Genomic DNA, 23,727 nt, shown 5'->3' with positions numbered 1-23,727 from the left:
TTGGGCATCTTCCCAAGACCACGTGCTAGTGACGGCCGGGGTGGGCTCAGAGTTCTGGTCTCAATTCATCTGGAGCCCCCACCCTTCCTGCCCACCCCAGGCCACAGCCTGACCTTCCTACTTCTCACGCCTTCCTCTTCTCAGTGCTACACGATGCCTCTGAGGTGACAAAACACAGGCTTGTGAAAGGAAGGGGACAAGGAGAATCAGAAGCATTGTGGGGCTGCTCTGTGCTTTGCTGAGAACTGACTCTGCTGGGGGCCGGCATCCTTGTCCAGTGCCAGCGCCTCCTGTGTGAGGACAGTGCCCTGTCCCTGCTGCTGCCATGGGCCTCCTGCCCAATGGAACCTGCCAGGCTGATCAGCTCTTCACTGAGCAGGAGGGAGGGAGAGCTTGACTGTATGGTCCCAGTGCCCACTGGGATAAGGTCCTACAGGAGTCTCGTCTGATATGGGAAGGAAGGTAACACAGGTGGACCCCCAAGGCTCCAGGGCTCCCAAACTGCAGCAAGGGAGGGGAGCAGCTGGAGGGCCTCTGGCCTGGGGACACCAGGGCGGGGACGCCAAGTGCAGGGGCATGAGAGTGAGGCTGAAAAAGGAAGGCCTTGGACATCATGAGGGCTTGTGTGTGCACAACACAAGTGTCCCAAGCCACGGCTGACAAAGACCCCCTCGGTGCCACAGAAACCCACTGCCAGGGCCTGGGTGGTACCTGGAAGAGGGGTACCATAAAAGGCACCCTCTTCATGACCCAGGGGGTGAGGAGGGACCCCGAACATGGAGGGGGCAAGAAAGGCCACCTAGCCAGGCTGCCCACCAATTCCATGAACTTCCGTCCCCTTTGGAGGAGTCACCAGGGGCCCCCACCGACGTTCACAGCCTCCAGAGTCATGTCCCAGTCAGATGAACTGACCAGAAAGAAACATTTGTCAACCTGCTTAGAAGCAGAAAGGCCATGGGGAAGCCCAAGTTGAAGCCTCGAGCTCATCCAGGCCACCAGTCCTTAGGCAGAAAGGCCCCTGGGAGAGCTTCTTCCACACCCTCTTAGCTCTCCCCTTTCAGACACCAGGGACTGGCCCTCACACAGGGCAAATGACCCTGCTACTGGCAGAACTGGGAGACAATGCCCTAGAGTCCTCATAGTCTGCCTTTCCAAGGTGCCAGTCTGTTTCCTACATGTTGATTTTCAAGAACAGTGGCCCACAAATGCCAGAGAACACTCATCTCCAAACCCACTGCTCTACTGTTCATGTGCAGTGAAGACCGATGATTCTCACTGGAGTTTCATCCATTCCCACATGTGGACTCTCATCCTTTTTCAAATACAGGTAGATGGGGGCTTCCTTTGGTCACATCTAGCTCAACAAGTCAGACATGTCCCTGGGAGTGACTGTGTGTAAAGGAAGGCCCTTGAAAGGCACCTAACCCATAAGCCAACAAAATCATTCGATGGACCTGCCATCTGGGTAATGGAGAACAGGTTCACAGTGGTGGTGGGGACAGGGGCAGGGGTGGGGAAGATCAGAGCTGGCCTCGAAGAGGACCAGTGAAATGCTTGTTTTCAATAGAACAGGCTGTGCCTTGAGCCCCCAATCAAGTACTTCAAAAGGAAGGTACCCAAGTAGACCCAAGTTGGATGTGGGCAGCCAGAACTGGAGGTAGCAGAAGCCCAACCATCCCATTGACAAAAGGAAACAGGGCTTTCAAAGCAGCCACCAGGGAGGCTGAATCTGAGGCTCAGGGAAGGGGACGGGAAAAGCACATGCAAGTGTTCCCAAAGTGAACGCTCTAGGGCCACCAGAGTGGTGTTTATGGAAAAATTGGAAACTGAAGACAACAGCGTGTGATCTGCAGTGGGATGATGCCTGGGGGTGGGCAGAATGTGGGAGGCTGCAAGCTCAGTGGACGCCTGGCTTTGCCCTCCCACACAGTCTCCTGGGGATTCTGTGTCTCAGGTGTTTGGGAACAGTCAAGTGGAATATGAGATCGCTCCACTGTGCTCAAGCACATCTCTACTCTGGGGAGAGTTTGACCTGGGGGGCGGTGGGGGCAGGACAACAGGACTCTGACTTTGGGGCCAACTGAGCGGGACTGACCAACTGGCAGCAGCCAGCTGGAAGACAATAAAGCCAGAAGAGGGGGAAGGATGGAGGGGCCACCAACTCAGGCAAGGCCAATCAGTCCGCTACAGATCCCATCTTCTGGGAGGGACAGTCACCAGGGGCCCATCTGACCCCTGGGATCTCTCTTGGTGGTAGGAGACCTAGGACTTTCCAGGGCCAGGCCCTTCAGCAGAAGCCAGCCACAGGCCTGCCAGTTGGTATGCAGGGGGGTGGAACAGGGGGACGTTTGTCAGCCCATCCAGGGCCTGGCCCCCTGAAACAAGGCACCTGGCAGCAGATGGGAGCCTTTGCAGGCAACCTGAAACATACTTTTCTTTACTTTCAGACAAGAGACCAGCTGGGGATCCATCTCTGTCCCCAGGCCCCTCCCCCACACTGGGGCAAGGCTGCTTCTCCACATTACCTCTGTGACATCATGAAACAGTTAAGGAAGCAGGCCACTTAATTGGCTGCCTGCCCCATGACCCAGATTCTAGAATCTCCAGAGAGTATTTATGGGGCACTCTGACCCTGGTCTGAGGCCCGTTTGCCCTGAGCATTCACTGCTTTGGTAGATAATGCTCCTGAGCTAGACTGGTTCAATGGCTAGTCAGAGTTCCCATGAGGCACAGGCAGCGCTGCTGGCCCCATCAACTGATGGGGAGCCCTCAGCAGGGGACCCCCGTGATTCCTCCCTGGATCCAAATGTGGATTCAGGGGAGGCTTTGGAGAAGCAGGGTGACCAACCTGAGGGCCCAGATCCAGGCCTCCAGGACAATCTGTCCCCACAGGGCCCGAACCCAGAAATGGCCAACAAGGATGAGAACAACGCCAGCTTTGGGCTGTCCTTCCCCAGGAAGCTCTGGAGGATCGTGGAGGATACAACCTTCACCTCTGTGCACTGGAATGATAAGGGAGACATGGTGGTCATCGAGGCAGATCTCTTCCAGATGGAGGTCCTCCAACGCAGAGGTGTGGATCAGATCTGCGAGACAGACAGCATAAAGAGCTTCATTCATGAACTGAACCTGTATGGGTTCAGAAAAATCCGCCCTTCAGGTCGCTCTGCAGGAAGAAAGAAGATGATGGTAATGTAGAATGCCCTTCTGGGGAGACTAGACTAGATGAGCTGACTGCTGATGGGTTTCATTTCCCAGGAGAATGTTGTTCTCATGAGAGAGTGGTTAAGGAAAGAGGAGAACGCAGGGTCTGTCATGTCCTGCCACCCCCCCCACCCCTTTAGAATTTTCGGTGGTGATGCCAGATCCTGAGGGGCCACTTGATGTCAGGGAGGGTTGGGAACACCTCAAGCAAGGATGGCCCCGGGGGAGCTCTAGGGAGTGACATTCCAGGGCCTCATAACCTGCCAGGAATGAAGAGACCTTGTCTCCATATATAGGCATGACCCGATGGTTGTGGGGAGAGTGCAGCAAGGAAGGGCTCTTCTCCCCTCTCATGGCTAAAGTGATTCATTTCCTTTCAGATCTATCGCAACTCCAATTTTCAGAGAGACAAGCCTCTCCTCCTGCAGAACATACAGAGGAAAGGCGACCCCAGAACAACTGCTCAGCCTGCCACTGGAACAACAGCGACCCCAAAGAGAAAGAAGCGAGTGATGGCGACCAGACGCTCTCCCCGACTCCACCACAATGAGTTCACCCAAGAGGCTGGCAACAAAGTCCAGAAGGGAATGCCCACTGCTTGCAGAACCCCCAGCCAGTGCTCATTTGTGTTTTCTGACCTTTGGTCTATGGGTAGTGTAGCCAGCCAGGCTGGGGGAAACCATCTCCCCAGTGAGCAGGGTGGCCCCAGTGGAGAAGGCCCATCCAACAGTGCCACATCTGTGCCCCCAGCTACTGCTGGAAGGGACAGCCCAGGGGAACTGCCTGAGAGCCCCTCAGTGAACCCAGATTACAAATCGGTGATGACTTTGTACAACACTTGTTATTCCACCCTGATGGCGGACCTTTTAGTCGTGGCCCCAGATGAGGCCCTTGAGTCAGAGGAGGAGCAGGGAGATTCCTCAGATTATAAGTGCACCCTCTGTGAGCAGGCCAAGAAAAAGCCCAATCCCTGAGCTGCCAGATCCCTAGGAACACTCAAAAGCACTCTCTTGTAATCAAAAATATATTTCTGGCTCTGATAAAGTAAAGCAAAACTCCACTGGAGTAAATAAACAATCAAGTGAGAACTGCAAACCTGTGTTCTTTCTATCTGCCCTTTGTATTCACACATGGCACAGGGTGAGCCAGATGAGGCTGGAAGCCCATGCACCAGACAGGCTTCAGTTCAGTCCCCATGGTCTCTTTTCATTTGAAACAGCAGCATTTCACAGGCTCATCCAAGGGTCTGACCCATGAGCTGAGCGCTGAGGTGAACCCAGGGTGGACTGGTCCCTGGGCCTTTCCTGTCACTCAGCAGATGGCCCAGCTGGGCTCCTGACCTTGGAGGTGTCACCTTCCATGAGTCATGCACCCTGCAGCAGAACGGGCTCCTCCTGGGTATCCCGATGATGCCACAAGTTTCTGATCAGCAGCTGAGCATCCCAGCTCCTGATCCAGGCCCCCCCTACCAAGAGGCTGACTGAAAAGCAGGGTCACTCCAACCATCAAGCGCCTTGCAAACACATTACCCCAAACCCAAAGACAAGTACAAGGTTTCGACAAGGTGAACACCAGCCCTTGTCACTCTGCCCTCAGAGCTGTACTTAGGAGCCTGTCTTTGGATGTGAGGCGGCCAGGCACTGCATCCAACACACGCGCTTTGACAGCCAAGGGACACTTTACAATAGGACAAGGGTCATGCGCAAGGATAAACCGTGGCCTGTTTCTGGGCCTGTGGGCCTCTCTGCCTGCCAATGCACAGCCCTGCCCCCAGCCTTACCCCATCACCCCCTGGACACTGTTCCAACATTGGGGAGATTGGACCAGAACAGAGAGGGAAAAACATTAACCGGTTTCCTAACAACACATTTCTCTCAACCACACAGACCCAGCAGGGCCAAAACAAGTGGCAACACCATCATTTCGTAAAGGTCAAAGTCCCGGAGTCTTTTGCTGAGTCCAGAGCAGCATCCTGTGAGTGGAGTCCCTGCTCCTGGCCCCGCACCAAGTGGGCACCACAGCGTGGGGCTGATTCAGACAGAACCAGATGGGCAAGTCCAGAGCGCAATGGTGACTGCATGGTATCAGCATGTTCTGGTCTCTCGGTCACTTTCCTCTCGAGAGCCCAGTCTGGACAGGCCTCCTGCCCAAAGAGGATCAGGTGCTGGAGGATGTCCACCTGGAAGATGTCCTTCCCGCCCCTCCCAGCGATGGGCTGCAGCAGCCAGCGGGGTTTGGCAAGCACAGTCATGTACTTCTGTTGCAGGTCGGGTAGCAGGCCTTGATTCTCCAGCTCCTCCACCTAGTCGGGACCTAGGTTTTCTAGGCACAGCAAAATGCCCCCGATGACCACAAGATGTGTGGTCAGGACACAGAATGAGAACAAGGTCATTCAAAGTTGCACCTGCTTGAGACTAAGACTGTATCATGGAGGGAACACGAGGTGAACTGGGTCCTCTGGCTGAGCATTTCAGACGGGCTCACCTCGGCAAAGGGAACTCACGGCGAGGCCAAGCGAGGGAGGGAGCAAAATGAAAGGGAGAGGCCTGGTGCTCCATGAACCCACCAGGCCACGGGCAGCTCTCAGTCTGCCCACTGCAGGCCACAGGGACAGAGCAGGAGGGCCCCAGCAGGGGCCAGCAGACATCAGGTCCCCAAGGAATTTACCAGCAGACAGGTGTTGCTGTGGGGCCTCACCCCTGGGGAGTCAGGGGACTTGCTTAGGCCCAGCTTCAGGCAGTGTGGGTATGGAACCCAGGCTGGGTGCTTTACTGCCTCTCATGGTCTCTGCCGGGCACACAGACGCACGTGGGGACACAGACACACAGACACACAGACAAGTGCCACATGCAGACCTGGACCCACCTCTGCCTCAAGCACAAACGGGGACTGAGGCCCAGAGTGGTGATCAGGCACCTCGGGCAGCTGGTTCCCAGCCCAGGGACCCTTGCTGTCCCTCTGAAGAAACCTCAGCCGCCATGCCCGACCTCACAAACTAGTTCAACAGAAAACAAACAAGCACAACCCTGCTGGGATCCAGGGCAGCATTGGGGCCGTGCAGGCAGTGCGAGGCAGGGTGTCACTGGCCTGCAATCAATCTGCTGCCGAACTTGTCCCAGTCCTGCAGCAAGGCCTGGATCTGGGAGGATATCATCCCCAGCCTCTGCTCCAGCATCTCCCACCAGGCTGAGTTCTCCCAGTCCCATTGCGTGATGTGGACGGCCAAGGTACAGTGCCAGTGGCCACATAGCACGGGCCGCCACCACGTCTCCAGGGTCTTGACACTGTTTAAGGTGATACCCACATAAGGCTGTCCAAAGGACAGACAGCTGAACTTCGTCTCCCAGGGCTCCCAGGGCCTCATGTGGCTGCAGAAACACAGAATCACAAAGGCAACAAAGGCCAGGAGCCTGACACAGCAGCCTCCAAACTCACAGTCCTGGGCTGGACTTCAGCCTCACGTGCCTGAGCATCTTCCAATTCTGCTGACACAGAATGCAGGGGGTCAGAGAGGGCTGACTCCTTCCATCCGTCTCCATGTGGTCCACTGGTAGGGGGTTGCTGACCAAGAGGACCAGTCCATCACATGAAGTCTGTGGCTTGGTGGGTTCCTGGACCACCAGCCCTCTCCCTTTCATTTCGCTCCCTCCCTCACTTGGCCTTGCCCCGAATTCTTCCATAAGGGTGGTAACATCTGCATATCTGAGGTTATTGATAATTCTCCCGGTAACCTTGATTATAGCTCATGCTTCATCCAGCCCAACATTTCACATGATGTACTCTGCATATAAGTTAAATAAATAGGGTGACAATATACAGCTTTGATATACTCCTTTCCCAATTTTGAACCAGTCCATTGTTCCATGTCAAGTTCTAACTGTTACTGCTTAACCTGCATACAGGTTTCTCGGGAGGCAAGGAAGGTGGTCTGGTATTCCCATCTCTTTAAGAATTTTCCACAGTTTGTTGTGATCCACACAGTCAAAGGCTTTATAACATGGTCAATGAACCAGAAGTAAATGTTTTTCTGGAATTTTCTTGCTTTTTCTATGAGCCAACAGATGTTGGCCATTTGATCTCTGGTTCTTCTGCCTTTTCTGAATCCAGCTTGTACATCTGGAAGTTCTCAGTTCACATACTGTTGAAGCCTAGCTTGAAGAATTTTGAACATTTTGAGCATTACCTTACTAGCATGTGAAATGAGAACAATTGTTCAGTAGTTTGAGCACTCTTTGGCATTGCCCTTCTTTGGGATTGGAATGAAAACTGACATTTTCCAGTCCTGTAGCTACTGCTGAGTTTTCCAAATTTGCTGGCTTTGCAACACTTTCACAGCATCATCTTTTAAGATTGAAATAACTCAGCTAGAATTTGATCACCTCCACTAGCTTTGTTTGTAGTGATGCTTCCTAAGGCCCACTTTACTTCGAATTCCACAATGTCTGGCTCCAGGTGAGTGATCACACCATTGTGATTATCTGGGTCATTAATACGTTTTTTGTATAGGTCTTCTGTGTATTCTTGCCACCCCTTCTTAATCTCTTCTGCTTCTGTTAGGTCCTTATCATTTCTGCATTTCAGGATTTAATACAATAGAGCTAAGATTTACTGAAAGGCAAGGCTGATCTTATTGCAGGTGATCCTCACATCCTGAACTGAGATCCCAAGGAACTCATGAAAGGTCTCTTCCAAATTAAGACAGTGGTTAAAGTTCCACCTATTCATTGTTAGCCTAACTTGACCCTTACTTGACCCTGGTTAAAATACTGCTTTCCTTCTTAACAGAAATTTTACAAATCTAAGTGATGAATATGCTCATTAACTCTCTGTCATAGGCTGAAATTTTTACCCCCCTCCAACTTCACATGTTGAGGCATTAAACCCAGCACTTCAGAATGTGCTTCTGTTTGAAGATAGGGACTTTCAAGATAGGTAATTAAAATTAAATGAGGTCATGTGAGTGGGCCCTAATTCATTCTGACTGTGGTTCTTATAAGAAGAAGAAGGTTGAAGACCACCATCTACAAGCCAAGGAGAGAGGCTTCAGCAGAAACCTGACCTGCTGACACCTTAATCTTGGACTTCCAGCCTTCAGAATTGTCAGAAAATGAATTTCTATGGCTTTCATGGTAGCTCAGTAGTACAGACGGAGAAGGCAATGGCAACCCACTCCAGTACTCTTGCCTGGAAAATCCCATGGATGGAGGAGCCTGGTAGGCTGCAGTCCACGGGGTCACTAAGAGTCGGACGCGACTGAGCGACTTCACTTTCACTTTTCACTTTTGTGCTTTGGAGAAGGAAATGGCAACACACTCCAGTGTTCTTGCCTGGAGAATCCAGGGATGGGGGAGCCTGGTGGGCTGCTGTCTATGGGGTTGCACACAGTCGGACACGACTGAAGTGACTTAGCAGCAGCAACAGCAGCAATAGTACAGAACCTGCCTGCTAATGCAGAAGACACAGGTTTGATCCCTGATCAGAGAGGGTCTCACATGCTGCGAAGCAACTACCCCATGCACCAGAACTGTTGAGCCTGTGCTCTAGAACCTGGTAACTGAAACTGTTGTAGACTGTGTGACCTAGAACCCGTGCTCTGCAACAAGAGAAGCCACCACAATGAGAAGCTTGTGCACCACAACTAGAGAGTAACTGCCACTCGCCACAACTAGAGAAAAGCCTGTGCAGCAACAAACACCCAGTACAGCCAAAATAAATTAAAAAATATTTTTTAACAAAAGAAAATGAATTTCTGTTGTGCATGCTACCGAGTCTGTGACACTTTGTTCTGACAGCCCTAGCAAACTAATACCTGCTTCTTCTTTTGTGCCTTTGCCTCTTCCTAGTGATAGAACTCCAGAAAATTGCGATCTGCTTGAAGGAAAAGAAAGAAAAATATACTCTGGGGGAAACAACATGTTTGCCTAAAAACTCTGTCTCCTGGCCTAATATTTGGGAGATTTTCTGAGGAAGACCTGTGTGGCAGATCCTGCCCATGTCCCCTTTGCCTCATGGCTATGGCACATACCAGCCAGACATTAAACTGCCAGCATCTCGTCAGTGGCTTGGAGGTTTTTTCCTTGTACCTGAAACCTAGTTTGTCAGTGCTCAGCGCAGACTGAAAATGTCAGAGATTTGATGCTTTATGACCCATAAGAACTGAGTATAAATACCCCAGCTCCCTCATCCTCAAACATGATAACTCAGATAACTCTCCATAGGATTGCAGAGTTCTCCAGCAGGATTAAGCTCCCTTAATCTTTCTTGAAATGTACCTTTTCTTGGCTCCCTTCCTATCTCTATGGAAGCTCTCCATCCTTCTCCTGTAAAGCACATCTCCCAAGGAAACTACTTGCCCTAGAATTCTTATTTTAGGGTGTGATTCTGGGGGAACCAAAACTAGGGCTACCTGCTTTCTGTGTGTTCATATGAAATGTCTGTATTTAAAGAGGCTGCTGTGGTTTCTAATTTAACAAGATGATATACTGCATTGGGGCCTTCCTGATGGCTCAATGGTAAAGAATCTGACTGTAAATGCAGGAGACTTGGTTCAGTCCCTAGGTCGAGAAGATCCCCTGAAAAAGGAAATAGCAACCCATTCCAATATTCTTTCCTTGAGAATTCCATGGACAGAGGAGTGTTGTGGGCTACAGTCCATGGAGTTGTGAAAGAGACAGACACGACTTACTGACTAAACAACAATACTGCACCCAATTCTTTCTGTGGTAAGGTGGTAAGTGTTTCATCAACTGGTGAATCCTGGAGCCTGTCCTTGGAGGAAAGGGTATTCTAAAGTCCTGCCTTGTGGAAATGCCTTTGGGTCAAATCAACTATGCTGCATTTTTTTCTTCTATAAACACTAAAGCTCATTCTTTTCAGTAGTTATTGTTTTTTTTTTTGAAAACTTGTTAAATTGAAGTATAATTGCTTTACAGAATTTTGTGGTTTTCTGTCATATCAACAAAAATCAGCCATAGGTACACCAGTGTCCCCTCCCTCCCGACCTCCTTCCCACCTCCCTCCTCATCCCACCCTTCAGTCTGTCTCAGAGCCCCTGTTTGAGTTCCCTGAGTCATACAACAAATTCCTGTTGGCTATCTATTTTACATATGGTCTTGTAAATTTCTATGTTACTTTCTCCATGTAACTCACCTTCTCCCTCCTCTCCTCCCTCCATGTCCTTGCTTAGCCTGCACTCTTGCATCACATCTCCATAATGGGTAGGTGTGTTTGCTTCAAGGTGGAGTGGTTTTAATAAGTTGTCTTGTGCCTGAGCCACAGGTTTCCTTATGGGGCTGGTCTAACACCTGCTGTGAAGTTTTCATGGCCCATAGGAGTGCAGTTGGGGGAGTTGCTTCTGTATAGGAGTCCAAGCAACTGTGAGAGAAACAGACTTCTGAGGAAGAATGCAAGCTGCCCTGGGTGTTCAGTAAAGCTGCTAAGCCCGCTGACCCTAAACTCTTTCTCATTACTCTTAGGCTGGTGTTGAACATGTTAGAGGTTGAGGTCCTCTCAGTGACTACTCAGAATAATGCTAAGGACATTCCACATTGAGTAACGTTCAACCTGCTAGGCTCCCTTAATCCCTGGAAACTGTTTATAGCCAGACCTGGAATAAGGAGCGCTGGGACAAGGCTGTGGATAAATGCATTAGCCAGGCCTCACCTGACCGTGCATGTAACCTCTGCAGCTGGTTTGCTGACAGGATTACTTGTCTTTGTCCCAAGAGGAAAGGTTTTGTCCCAGAAGCTATTTCTCTGTTGCATCTTTTGTGAATCTTTTGCTATTAGCACATTAATCCTAAGAAATATTGCTGGCTTAAAGGATTTATATAAGTGAGTCAGGGGTCTCCCACCATAGTATTTAATCACCTTCATTGCCATGTGATCTGCAGCTCACAGCTGAAGGCCTGAACCACAGGTTTAAAGGGCCATGGGCGTCTCACTCCACACATCCCTGCCAACTAATTTACCTTCTGCTCATTGACTGGTAAAAAGGAAATAGTAAAGGTGCATGTGAACATCAATATTTTAGGAATCAGTGAGCTAAAATGGACTGGAATGGGTAAATTTAACTCAGATGGCTAAGAATCCCTTGGAAGAATTAGAGTAGAAGTCTTAGTCAACAAAAGAGTCCAAAATGCTGTACTTGGATGCAATCTCAAAAAAGACAGAATGATCTCTGTTCATTTCCGAGACAAACCACTCAATATCATGGTAATCCAAGTCTATGCCCCAACCAGCAAGGCTGAAGAAGCTGAAGTTGAAAGGGTCTATGAAGATCTACAAGACCTTCTAGAACTAACACCCTCCAAAAGATGTCCTTTTTATTATAGGGGACTGGAATGCAAAAGTATGCAGTCAAGAAATACCTGTAGTAACAGGCAAATTTGGCCTTGAAGTACAGAATGAAGCAGGGCAAAAGCTAATAGAGTTTTGCCAAGAGAACGCACTGGTTGTAGCAAACACCCTCTTCCAACAATACAAGAGAAGACTCTACACATGGGCATCAATAGATGGTCAACACCGAAATCAGACAGATTATATTCTTTGCAGCCAAAGATGGAGAAGCTCTATACAGTCAGCAAAAACAAGACTGGGAGCTGACTGTGGCTCAGATCATGAATTCTTTATTGCCAAATTCAGACTTAAATTGAAGAAAGTAGGGAAAACCAGTACACCATTCAGGTATGACCTAAATCAAATCCCTTGCGATTATACCATGGAAGTGAGAAATAGATTCAAGGGATTAGATCTGATAGACACAGTGCCTGATGACCTATGGATGGAGGTTCATGATGCTTTACAGGAGACAGTGATTAAGAACATCCCCAAGAAAAATAAATGCAAAAAAGCAAAAGGGCTATCTGAGGAGGCCTTACAAATTGCTGTGAAAAGAAGAGAAGCAAAAAGCAAGAGAGAAAAGTAAAGATATACCCATTTGGATGTTTCGAGAGAACAGCATCGAAACATGTATATTACCTATAGCGAAACAGATCACCAGCCCAGGTTGGATGCATGAGACATGTGCTCGGGCCTGGTGCACTGGGAAGACTCAGAGGGATTGGGTAGAGAGGGAGGTGGGAGGGGGAATCAGGATGGGGAATACATGTAAATCCATGGCTGATTCATGTCAACGTATGACAAAACCCACTACAATATTGTAAAGTAATTAGCCTCCAACTAATAAAAATAAATGAAAAAAAAAACAAAATAAATAAGTTATTCCAAAAAAAAAAAAAAAAAGAAAAAGATATACCCATTTGAATGCAGAGTTACAAAGACTAGGAAGGAGACATAAGAAAGCCTTCCCCAGTGTTCAGTGCAAAGAAATAGAGGAAAACAATAGAATGGGAAATACTAGAGACCACTTCAAGAAAATTAGTGATACCAAAGGAACATTTCATGCAAAGATGGACTCAATAGCTCAGTAAAGGACAGAAATGGTATGGACCTAACAGAAGTAGAAGATATTAAGAAGAAGTGGCAAGAATAAAAAGAAGAACTGTACAAAAAGATCTTCACAACCCAGATAATCATGATGGTGTGATCAATCACCTAGAAACAGACATCCTGGAATGTGAAGTCAAGTGGGCCTTAGGAAGCGTCACTACGAACAAAGCTAGGGGAGGCGATGGAATTCCAGTTGAGCTAATTCAAATCCTAAAAAATGATGCTGTGAAAGTGCTGCACTCAATATGTCAGAAAATTTGGAAAACTCAGCAGTGGCCATGGGACTGGAAAACGTCAGTTTTCATTCCAATCCCTAAGAAAGGCAATGCCAAAGAATGCTCAAACAACTGTACAATTGCACTCATCTCACATGCTAGTAAGGTAATGCTGAAAATTCTCCATGCCAGGCTTCAACAATACTTGAACCATGAAATTTCAGACGTTCAAACCTGGATTTAGAAAAGGCAGAGGAACCGGAGATCAAATTGCCAACATCTACTGGATCATCAAAAAAGCAAGAGTTCCAGAAAAAAAATCTATATCTGTTTTATTGACTATGTCAAAGCCATTGACTGTTGGATAACCACAAACTGTGGAAATTTGTTAAAAACATGAGAATACCAGACCACCTGACCTGCCTCTTGAGAAATCTGTATGTAGGTCAGGAAGCAACAGTTAGAAATGGACATGGAACAACAGACTGGTTCCAAAGAGGGAAAGGAGTATTTCAAGGCCGTATGTTGTCTGATTATTTAAGTTACCTGATTTAAATTGCTGTATGTTGTCTGATTATTTAAATTATATGCAGAGTACATCATGAGAAACGCTGGGCTGGATGAAGTACAAGCTGGAGTCAAGATTGCCAGGAGAAATATCAATAACCTCAGTTGTGCAGGTCACACCACCCTTATGGCAGAAACCAGAGGACTAAAGAGCCTCTTGATGAAGGTGGAAGAGGAGAGTGAAAAAGTTGGCTTAAAGCTCAACATTCAGAAAACAAAGGTCATGGCATCCGATTCCATCACTTCATGGCAAATAGATGGAGAAACAGTGGAAACAGTGTCAGGCTTTATTTTTGTGAGCTCCAAAATCACTGCAGATTGTGACTGTAGCCATGAAATTAAAACATGCTTTCTCCTTGGAAGGAAAGTTATAACCAACCTAGACAGCATATTAAAAAGCAGAGACATTACTTTGCCAACAAAGGTCCATCTAGTCAAGGCTATCTTTTTATTCCAGTAGTCATGTATAGATATCTGAGTTGGGCTACAAAGAAAGCTGAGCACCGAATAATTGATGCTTTTGGTCTGTGGTGTTGGAGAAGTCTCCTGATAGTCCCTTGGGCTGTAAGGAGACCCAACCAGTCCTTCACAAAGAAAATCAGTCCTGAATATTCATTGGAAGGACTGATGTTGAAGCTGAAACTCCAATACTTTGGCCACTGAAGTGAAGACCTGACTCATTTGAAAAGATCCTGATACTGGGAAAGATTGAAGGCAGAAGGAGAAGGGGATGACAGAGGATGAGATGGCTGGATGGCAACCCAGACTCAATGGAGATGAGTTTGAGTAAACTCCGGGTGTTGATGATGGACAGGGAGGCCTGGCAGGCTGCAGTCCATGGGGTCTCAAAGAGTCAGACATGACTGAATGACTGAACTGAACTGAGCTGAGATTGGAAAAGAATTAGTAAAGCTCTCACTGTTTGAAGATAACATGACACTGTACATGCTGCTGCTGCTGCTGCTGCTAAGTCGCTTCAGTTGTGTCTGACTCTGTGCGACCCCATAGAGTGCAGCCCACCAAGGCTCCCCCGTCCCTGGGATTCTCCAGGCAAGAACACTGGAGTGGGTTGCCATTTCCTTCTCCAATGCATGAAAGTGAAAAGTGAAAGTAAAGTTGCTTAGTCGTGTCCGACTCTTAGCCACCCCATGGACTGCAGCCTACCAGGCTCCTCCATCCATGGGATTTTCCAGGCAAGAGTACTGGAGTGGGGTGCCATTGCCTTCTCCAACACTGTACGTAGAAAACCCTAAAGATAGTATCAGAAAATTAGTAGATCTAATCAGTGAATTTAGCAAAGTTGCAGGATACAAAATCAATACACAGAAATCACTTGCATTTCTATATACTAACAATGAAAAATCAGAAAGAGCAATTAAGGAATCAATCCCATTCACCACTGCAACAAAAAGAATTAAATATCGAGGAATAAACTTACTTAAGGAAACATAAGAACTGTATACAGAAAAATATAAGACACTAATGAAAGAAGTCAAAGATGACATAAACAGATGGAGAGATAGTCCATGTTCCTGGGTAGGAAGAATCAATATTGTGAAAATGACTCTACTACCAAATGCAATGTACAGATTTAATGCAATCCTTATCAAATTACCAATGGCATTTTTCACAGAACTAGAACAAAAAATTTCACAATTCATATAGAAACACAAAAGACCACGAATATCCAAAGCAGTCTCGAGAAAGAGGAATGGCACTTGAGGAATCAACATTCCTGACTTCAGGTTATAGTACAAAGCTACAATCATCAAGACAGTATGATACTGGCAAAAAACAGAAATATAGCCCAATGGAACAAGAGAGAAAGCCCAGAAGTGAACCCATGCACTATGGATACCTTATTTTTGACTAGGGAGGCAAGAATATATAATGGGGCAAAGACAGCCTCTTCAATAAATGGTGCTGGGAAAACTGGACAGCTACATGTAAAAGAATGAACATTAGAAGATTTCCTAACACCATACACAAAGATAAACTCAAAATAGAATAAAGACCAAGATGTGAGACCAAAAGCTATAAAACTCTTAGAGGAAAACATGGGCAGAACACTCAATGACATAAATCAAAGCAAGATCTCCTATGACCCACCTCCTAGAGAAATAAACACAAAAATAAACAATCAGGACTAATTAAAATTAAAACCTTTTGCACAGCAAAAGAAACTATAAACAAAGTAAAAAGACAACTTTCAAAATGGGAGAAAAATAATAGCAAGTGAAACAACTGACAAAAGATTAATTTCCAAAATATACAAGCAGTTCAAAGAGATGGTGGAGGAATAGGATGGGGAGACCACAAAAAAGCACCTGCAGACAAAAGATTTCATTAGCAGCTCTGCTTATAAATTCTAACCCCTGAAGGTGTCTCCTCCTCAAGCTCTCTTTTTCCCTCCTAAGTGACCAGGTAGTAGGGAGAAAACCAGATGAGTGTCACATTTCAATTTTCTAAGAAAGTTCTTCCTTGCTGTTCTTATCAACATTACTACCACTTTTAAGTCAATGTATTTAGAAATAAAGATTGATATGTCATAGTGTTTTCTTTTTATTAGGGCTTGACTTCAGACTTCAGAAAAACAAATTGGGGGGATTGCCCAGAAGACATTCACAAAGCTTGTGGGCTTGTAAAAATGTGTGCAAATTTCATGTTACTATCCAATCATACACACACTTGCATGTGTGTTCAGTTCAGTTCAGTCGCTCAGTCGTGTCCAACTCTTTGCGACCCCATGAACCACAGCACGCCAGGCTTCCCTGTCCATCACCAACTCCCGGAGTCCACCCAAACCCATGTCCATTGAGTCAGTGATGCCATCCAAACATCTGTTGTCCCTTTCTCCTCCTGCCCTCAATATTTCCCAGCATCGGGGTCTTTTCAAATGAGTCAGTACTTCACATCAGGTGGCCAAAATATTGGAGTTTCAGGTTCAACATCAGTCCTACCAAAGAACGAACACCCAGGACTGATCTTTTTTAGGATGGACTGGTTGGATCTCCTTGCAGTCCAAGGGACTCTCAAGAGTCTTCTCCAATACCACAGTTCAAAAGCATCGATTCATCTGCACTCAGCTTTCTTTATAGTCCAGCTCTCACATCCATACATGACCACTGGAAAAACCATAGCCTTGACTAGATGGACCTTGACTGACAAGGTAATGTCTCTGTTTTTTTAACATGCTGTCTAGTTTGGTCATAACTTTCCTTTCAAGGAGTAAGTGTCTTTTAATTTCATGGCTGCAATCACCATCTGCAGTGATTTTGGAGCCCAGAAAGATAAAGTAAGAAACTGCTTCCACTGTTTCCCCATCTATTTGCCATGAAGTGATGGGATCGGATGCCATGATCTTAGTTTTCTGAATGTTGAGCTTTAAGCCAACTTTTTCACTCTCCTCTTTCACTTTTATCAAGAGGCTCTTTAGTTCTTCTTCACTTTCTGCCATAAGGGTGGTGTCAGCTGCATATCTGAGGTTATTGATATTTCTCCTGGCAATCTTGATTCCAGCTTGTGCTTCTCACAGCCCAGCATTTCTCATGATATACTCTGCATATAAGTTAAACATGCAGGATGACCACATACAGCCTTGATGTACTCCTTTTCCTATTTGGAACCATTCTGTTGTTCCATGTCCAGTTCTAACTGTTACTTCCTGTCCTGTATACAGCTTTCTCAAGAGGCAAGTCAGGTGGTCTGGTATTCCCATCTTTTTCAGAATTTTCCACAGTTTTTTGTGATCCACACAGTCAAAGGCTTTGGCATAGTCAATAAAGCAGAAATAGATGTTTTTTGTATATGTGGAGATAATTTTCTTCTTCTTCTGACTCCAAGACTTACAGTTAGCCTAAGTTTTAAGTCTTAGTTCCATGGCCAGGGATCAAACCTGGGCACTTGGCAGTGAAAGCATGATGTCCTGGTTAGCACTTCAGGGAGTTACCTGGAGACAATTTTGATTAAGTAGTCATTATGGAAATTTTTAAGTTAAATCAGTTTTAAACATAAAATAGATGAGATTTATTAATGACAACTATATGTATATATATATTACTGTTTGCTCAGTGTTTTCATAGACATTATTTACTTTAGCCTTCTCAACCACCCCACAGACCAGGTTTTATTATTCCCTGTTTTATGGATGAGGAAACAGGCTGAAAGAGGCCAAGTGCTTGTTGAAGGTCACAGAACTAACCAATCAATAAATGTGGGACATGGTTTAAATTTTTGATTCCATGTTCAAAGTTTGTTCTCCTCCCCCACAGCTGTATTCAGAGTAGAGAGGATGAGGAAGTTATGTTTCAGTGGCTGGTGGTAAAGTAGGTGCTTCAGGAATAACCTGTCTAAAGATTTGGAGTTTGTCTAGAGAGGGGATTATGTGAGGAGAGTTGATGAAAATGACATGCAGACCAGTGTTTGTTCACCAGGTCATGCGGCTTCCCTGGGCCTCACCTGGGATTGATCAACAGCTATATGCAGAGCTGTAATTTTAGAGGTATCTCACTGGGTTATATTCTACACAAAGATTCTGTCTAATCTGAACAACCTGGTAGTCTTAATAATACATAGAACAGATCATGGAGTCTCAGAGAGGCCAAGTAATTTAAAGCCTCTAGAAGGTGGAAAAATCTGGGTTCAAACTCAGGCCCTTAAGATTCCAAAGCGTGGGTCCTCTCTTCCACAACCCAGGTACCTCTAGTAGCCACCTTTGTGGAAAACCCTAGTTCTGTGTCAGTCTGAAAGTGGTGTTAACTCAGCAAAGGTAGCTGGGAAGTGGAGGGCAGAACGCTTTCTTTATCCTCTTCACATCTCCCTTGTTTCTTTTTTTTTCCTTCCTTTCTTCTTCCTTCTGTTCTTTCTTCTTTTTTTGTTTTTTCTTTTTTTCCACCCATGCTGTATGGCTTCTGAGATCTTGGTTCCTTGAGTAGGGATGGAATATGTGCCCCCCTTGCTGGGAGCTCAGAGTCCTAACCATTGTACCACTGGTGAAGTCCCTCTCTCCTTTCTTATTATCAGAGACAATTTTTTTCCTGACCATCTTTTGGTCTTGGGACCTCCTTACACCTTTAAATTATTGAGGGTCTTGAACAGCTTTTCTTTCCCATATTCAGGGTCTTAGTTATGGACAGGATAAGAGGGATATTTAGTGTCAGCAAAGACTATGAGGGACAGCATCAGGGCCTAAGCTAAGGACAGTGTCAAGACTTCAGTTAAGGTTGTTCCTTAGGGATATCTCAGGGCTTTCAATACGACCAGCCTCAGGGCTGTAGTTAGAACCAGTGTCAGTGCACTAGTTAGTGACAAAATCAGGGTGTTACTTAGGGAAAAATTCAGTTCATTATTACTGAGACTGCCAGGGCCTTAGTGTGGAGGAAATTCTTGACCTTATGAAGGAATAGGATCAGAGAAATAGGACCGTTGTCAGGTCATGAGTTAGGGCCACAATTAGGGTGTTATATAGGTAAAGAGTTAGATTATTGATTATTAATGACAGTGTCTGAGTCTTAGGTAGAGTCATCATCAAGACCTTAGTTAGGAAGAACTTCAGTTCAGTTCAGTGGCTCAGTTGTGTCCAACATTTTGAGACCCCAATGTAACAAGCCAGGCTTCCCTGTCCATCACCAACTCCCAGAGTTTGCTCAAACTCATGTCCATCGAGTTGATGATGCCATCCAACCATCTCATCCTCTGTTGTCCCCTTCTCCCCTTGCCTTCAATCTTTCCCAGGGATCTTTTCAAATGTGTCAGTTATTCGCAACAGATGGCCAAAGTATTGGAGCTTCAGCTTCAGTATCAGTCCTTCCAATGAATATTCAGGACTAATTTCCTTTAGGATTGACTAGTTTGATCTCCTTGCAGGCCACGGGACTCTCAAAAGTCCTCTCTAACACCACAGTTCAAAGGCATCAATTCTTCGGTACTAAGCTTTCTTTATAGTCCAACTCTCACATCCGTACATGACTACTGGAAAAACAATAGCTCTGACTAGATGAACCTTTGTTGGCAAAGTAATGTCTCTGCTTTTTAATATGCTGTCTAGGTTGGTCATAGCTTTTCTTCCAAGGAGCAAATGTCTTTGAATTTCATGGCTGCAGTCACCATCTGCAGTGATTTTGGAGCCGAAGAAAATAAAGTCTGTCACTGTTTCCACTGTTTCCCCATCTATTTGCCATGAAGTAATGGGACAGCTTTTCTGAATGTTGAGTTTTAAGCCAACTTTTTCACTCTCCTCTTTCACTTTCATCAAGAGGGCCTTTAGTTCTTCACTTTCTGCCATAAGGCTGATGTAGTCTGTGTATCTGAGGTTATTCATATTTCTCCCGGCAATATTGATTCCAGCTTGTGCGTCATCCAGCCTGGCATTTTGCATGATGTACTCTGAATAGAAGTTAAATTAACAGGGTAATTATATACAGCCTTGATGTACTCCTTTCCTGATTTGGAACTAGGCTGTTGTTCCATGTCCAGCTCTAACTGTTGCTTTTTGACCTGCATACAGATTTCTCAGGAGGCAGCTCAGGTGGTCTGGTATTCCCATCTCTTTAAGAATTTTTTACAGTTTGTTGTGATCCACACAGTCAGAATCTTTGGTGTAGTCAATAAAGTAGAAACAGATGTTTTTTTCTGGAATTCTTTTGATTTTTCTATGATCCAATGGATGTTGGCAATTTGATGTCTGGTTTCTCTGCCCTCACCTTGAACATCTGGAAGTTCTTGGCTCATGTACTGTTGAAGCCGTGCTTGGAGAATTTTGAGCATTACTTTGCTAGCGTGTGAGATGCATGCAATTGTGCGGTAGTTTGAACATTCTTTGCCATCACCTTTAATAAAATCTGTTTGTTACTGTTTTCCTTGACCATAGGAAGTTGGCTTCCAATTTTTTTTTGAGCATGTAGGGAAAATTTATCATACAACCGGTTTCTTTTTGTTACATCCAGAGCTGCACATGGTAGTAAAATAAGATGGGATGTGACGCTCTGCTAGGTGATATCCCTGGTTCCTGAAGCTTGTCAGGCACTTGGCCAACACCTGTCCCAAGGAAGGGGAGAGTTCAGGGGACGCCATGGCCAGTGGAAGCTCCAGCCTGTGGCCTTCTGTCCAGTGTGTGTGCAGGGCCCTGCCTCACCCTGAGGACGGGGAATGGACAGCTGTGCAAGGGCCTTTGACCTGGGGAAGGCTACCTGCATGCACACACCTGGGGCTGGGTCTCTCCTGTCCCTTGTGTGTGTGGCGGAGCAGGGCGGCTGCAGATGGGGAGGGCTGGCAGCTGCAGTCCAGGGTTGCAGTGTCCCGTGCCTTCATGCAGGTGGGGTCTTGGCGTCCTCCAGACCCTTTGTTCGTTGGGAAATGGCAGCTGTGGGAGGGAGGTTTGATCAGGCTATATGGCCACCAGGGAGATGGCGGTTGGCGGGGCATTGTGCTCACAGCAGGACTGTGGGGTCAGCAGGACAGAAATGTGTACAACACCCCCTCCAGTCCTTCTGCTCTTGAGTGAGTCAGCCACTCCAGGGTGTATATCTGCCCATGTCCGTTCATTAGCCTCTTCCATTTTACTAACTCCGTTTCATTTTTGGTGAAGAGGTCTCAAGTACGAGTATGTTCACTTCACTGAGCTGGCAGTATGCATGCCCTGGGGGGAATGCGGGTGTGTTTGAAGCCTCCCGCTGTTGAGAGTTAGCCCGTGGCGTGTAGGGTGTGCTGCTCTACTCTCTGAGGGGCCTGTGAGTTGAGAGCAGCAGCTGTTGACACGATCTTGCCTGATCTCCACTTCCAGATACTGCAGTCCCTCTTGGCACATATGAAGACGCTGGAGCAGCAGGTGAACCACAGCCAGCAGGGCCCCACGAGTGCAGTGCTGCTCAGCCAGGTGAAAGTGGCCCCGGAGCCGGCCCTGACCCCGCACCCCATCCTGCACCTGCATCCCCAGCAGCTCCTGCAGTTCCAGCAGCAGCACCTGATGCAGCAGCTCTACCCCCCCACCCCCACTGCACCCATTCCAGCCACCACAGGCCCACCCACACCAGTTCCTCCAGCAGCCCCTGCAGCAGCCACAACCACCCCTGCAGCAGCAGTAGCTCACCCACCTGGAGAGCAGCACACCAGCACCTGCAGCAGATGCACCAGATGCAGCAAACGCTGACGGCAGAGCCATCCAGCAAGACGGCCCAGGGCCTGTAGACCCTGCTGCCCAGGCGCAGGCGCAGGCACAGCCTCCACTGTTTGGACACAACCCAGTGGTGGAGAGTTAGTAATATGCATCTCTTTCTTTCCCTCTCCCGAATCTCTTGTACCTGCTCTGAGAGCGTTTGAGGGCAGGCTAAGGATTTATGTCAGAGTAATACTTAGAAAATAGGGACTGTAGTTAGAAATTGTTAGATTTTTCTGGTGGTTTGGGCCTCCATCCCTACCCTGAAGTGAACACCAGTGTCCTTGGTATGGCACGCTGCCAGAAGGACCACTTGGAGTACTTGGCGCCCAGACATAAACTGTGGTGGTTCCCAGTTTTTAATCATGTAATATGGACAATCGAGTAGCTCCATTTGTAGCAGCTGTATTTGTAGGACCTTTTGCAGAGTTCCTCAGACTACTGGTGGAGACATCATGGGCAAGCGTGACTAACTTCATAAATTCACATCAAACTCTGCAAAATGGGCTTTTTCATGTTTTGTGCACACATTCACAGAATGGGGGTTCAAATTCATTTTCCTTGTAAAATTCTGCTGTAGTCCCAGAAGAAGGCTTCTTACTGCAATGTGTGTTTGCAATCTCAGATTATCCAGAGCAGATGTCTGACAAGCAGCTGCTGGCCACCTGGAAAAGGGTGAGGTCACTGAGATACATGTACCTGCACACACACACACACGTGTACCTACACATATACACACACTGGGTTGGCCAAGAAGCTCATTTGTTTTTTCTGTAAGATGGCTCTAATAGCACTTAAATGACTTTAAGTTCATGCAAAACAATTTTGTTTAGATTGTTCTGTGACAGCTGTCTTATCAGTGTGCATTCTTTTAAAAAGTTATCAAAATTGGTCAATTTCTGTGTAGCCGTTTTAATATTGAAGAAGAAAGAAACAAAGGAATACTTTTGGCATAGTATGCTTAATTATTTAAAGAAAGGTAAAAACACAACAGAAAAAAAAAGATAGCTTTGCACAGTGTATGGAGAAGGTGCTGTGACTGATCAAATGTGCCAGAAGTGGATTGCAAAGTTTTCTGCTGGAGGTTTCTTGCTGGACAGCGCCGCTCGGCTGGGTAGACCCGTTGAAGTTGATAGCGATCAAACTGAGATGTTAGCTGAGAACAGTCAATATTATACTGGGTGTGAGATAGCCGACATACTCAGAACATCCAAATCCAGCACTGAAAATGAATTGTACCAGCTTAGCTGTGTTCATTACTTCGATGTTTGGGTGCCACACAAGTGAATCGAAAAATGCCTTCTTCACCTTTTTTTCCACACGCAGTTCTCTGCTGAAACATAACAAAAAAACATTTTGTTTTTAAGACAAATTGTGATCAGTGATGAAAAGATACTGTACAATAATGAACAGAAGAGATCTGGGGGCAAGTGAAATGAACTACCAACAACCACACTAAAGAAGGTGGTATTGTGTATATGGAGGGAATGCAAGGGAGTCCTCTGTTGTGAGCTCCTTCTGGAAGACCAAACGATTAATTCCAACAAGTACTCCTCCCAATTAGACCATCTGAGGACAGGCTTGATGAAAAGCACCAGGAATTAATCAACAGAAAACTCACACTCTTCCATCAAGATAACTCAAGACCGCATGTTTCTTTGATGTGTGAGGACCAGGCAAAATCTGTTAGAGCTTGTCTGGGAATTTCTGATTCATCCACCATATTCACCAAACATGGCGCCTTTGAATTTCCATTTGTTTTGGTCTTTACAAGATTCTCTTACTGGAAAAAAAATTAATTCCCTAGAAGACTGTAAAAGGTACCTGGAACAGTTCTTTGCTCAAAAAGATAAAAAGTCTTGGGAAAATGGAATTATGACATTGCCTGGAAAATGGCAGAAGATAGTGGAACAAAACGGTGAATACGTTGTTCAGTAAAATTCTTGGGCCAGATAAAAAGTATGTCTTTTAGTTAAAAAAATCAAAGGAACTTTTTTGCCAACCCAAGAAGTTCTCACCCTTTTGGTAACGGTGTTCCCCTCAGTGCCACACGACCGTGTAACCACTGCAGTTGGGATATAGGATGGTATCAAAAAATTCAGAAATTCAGAAACTGAATTTAACTTCATCTTGCTTTGCT

At 46.4% G+C, this 23,727-nt stretch overlaps 1 protein-coding gene and 2 pseudogenes across 1 annotated transcript; 2 read left to right on the top strand and 1 right to left on the bottom strand.

The window, feature by feature from the left end:
- The first annotated feature begins 2,641 nt into the window (after positions 1-2,641).
- LOC122434972 (heat shock transcription factor, X-linked member 3-like) lies at positions 2,642-4,295 on the top strand. Its single transcript, XM_043458789.1, has 2 exons — positions 2,642-3,189; positions 3,585-4,295. The coding sequence occupies exons 1-2, from the start codon at positions 2,704-2,706 to the stop codon at positions 4,176-4,178; spliced, it is 1,080 nt and encodes a 359-aa protein (XP_043314724.1). The 5' UTR covers positions 2,642-2,703; the 3' UTR covers positions 4,179-4,295.
- Positions 4,296-5,122: 827 nt separating this feature from the next.
- Positions 5,123-6,568, bottom strand: LOC122435795 (annotated as a pseudogene).
- A 14,512-nt stretch (positions 6,569-21,080) lies between these two features.
- Positions 21,081-23,727, top strand: part of LOC122435794 — a 115,295-nt pseudogene continuing 112,648 nt past the window's right edge.

Source organism: Cervus canadensis, chromosome X, assembly GCF_019320065.1.
Source record: "Cervus canadensis isolate Bull #8, Minnesota chromosome X, ASM1932006v1, whole genome shotgun sequence".
Taxonomy (NCBI): Eukaryota; Metazoa; Chordata; class Mammalia; order Artiodactyla; family Cervidae; genus Cervus; species Cervus canadensis.
The sequence above is the reverse complement of the archived record's forward strand: the minus strand, read 5'-3'. Positions and strand labels throughout refer to the sequence as shown.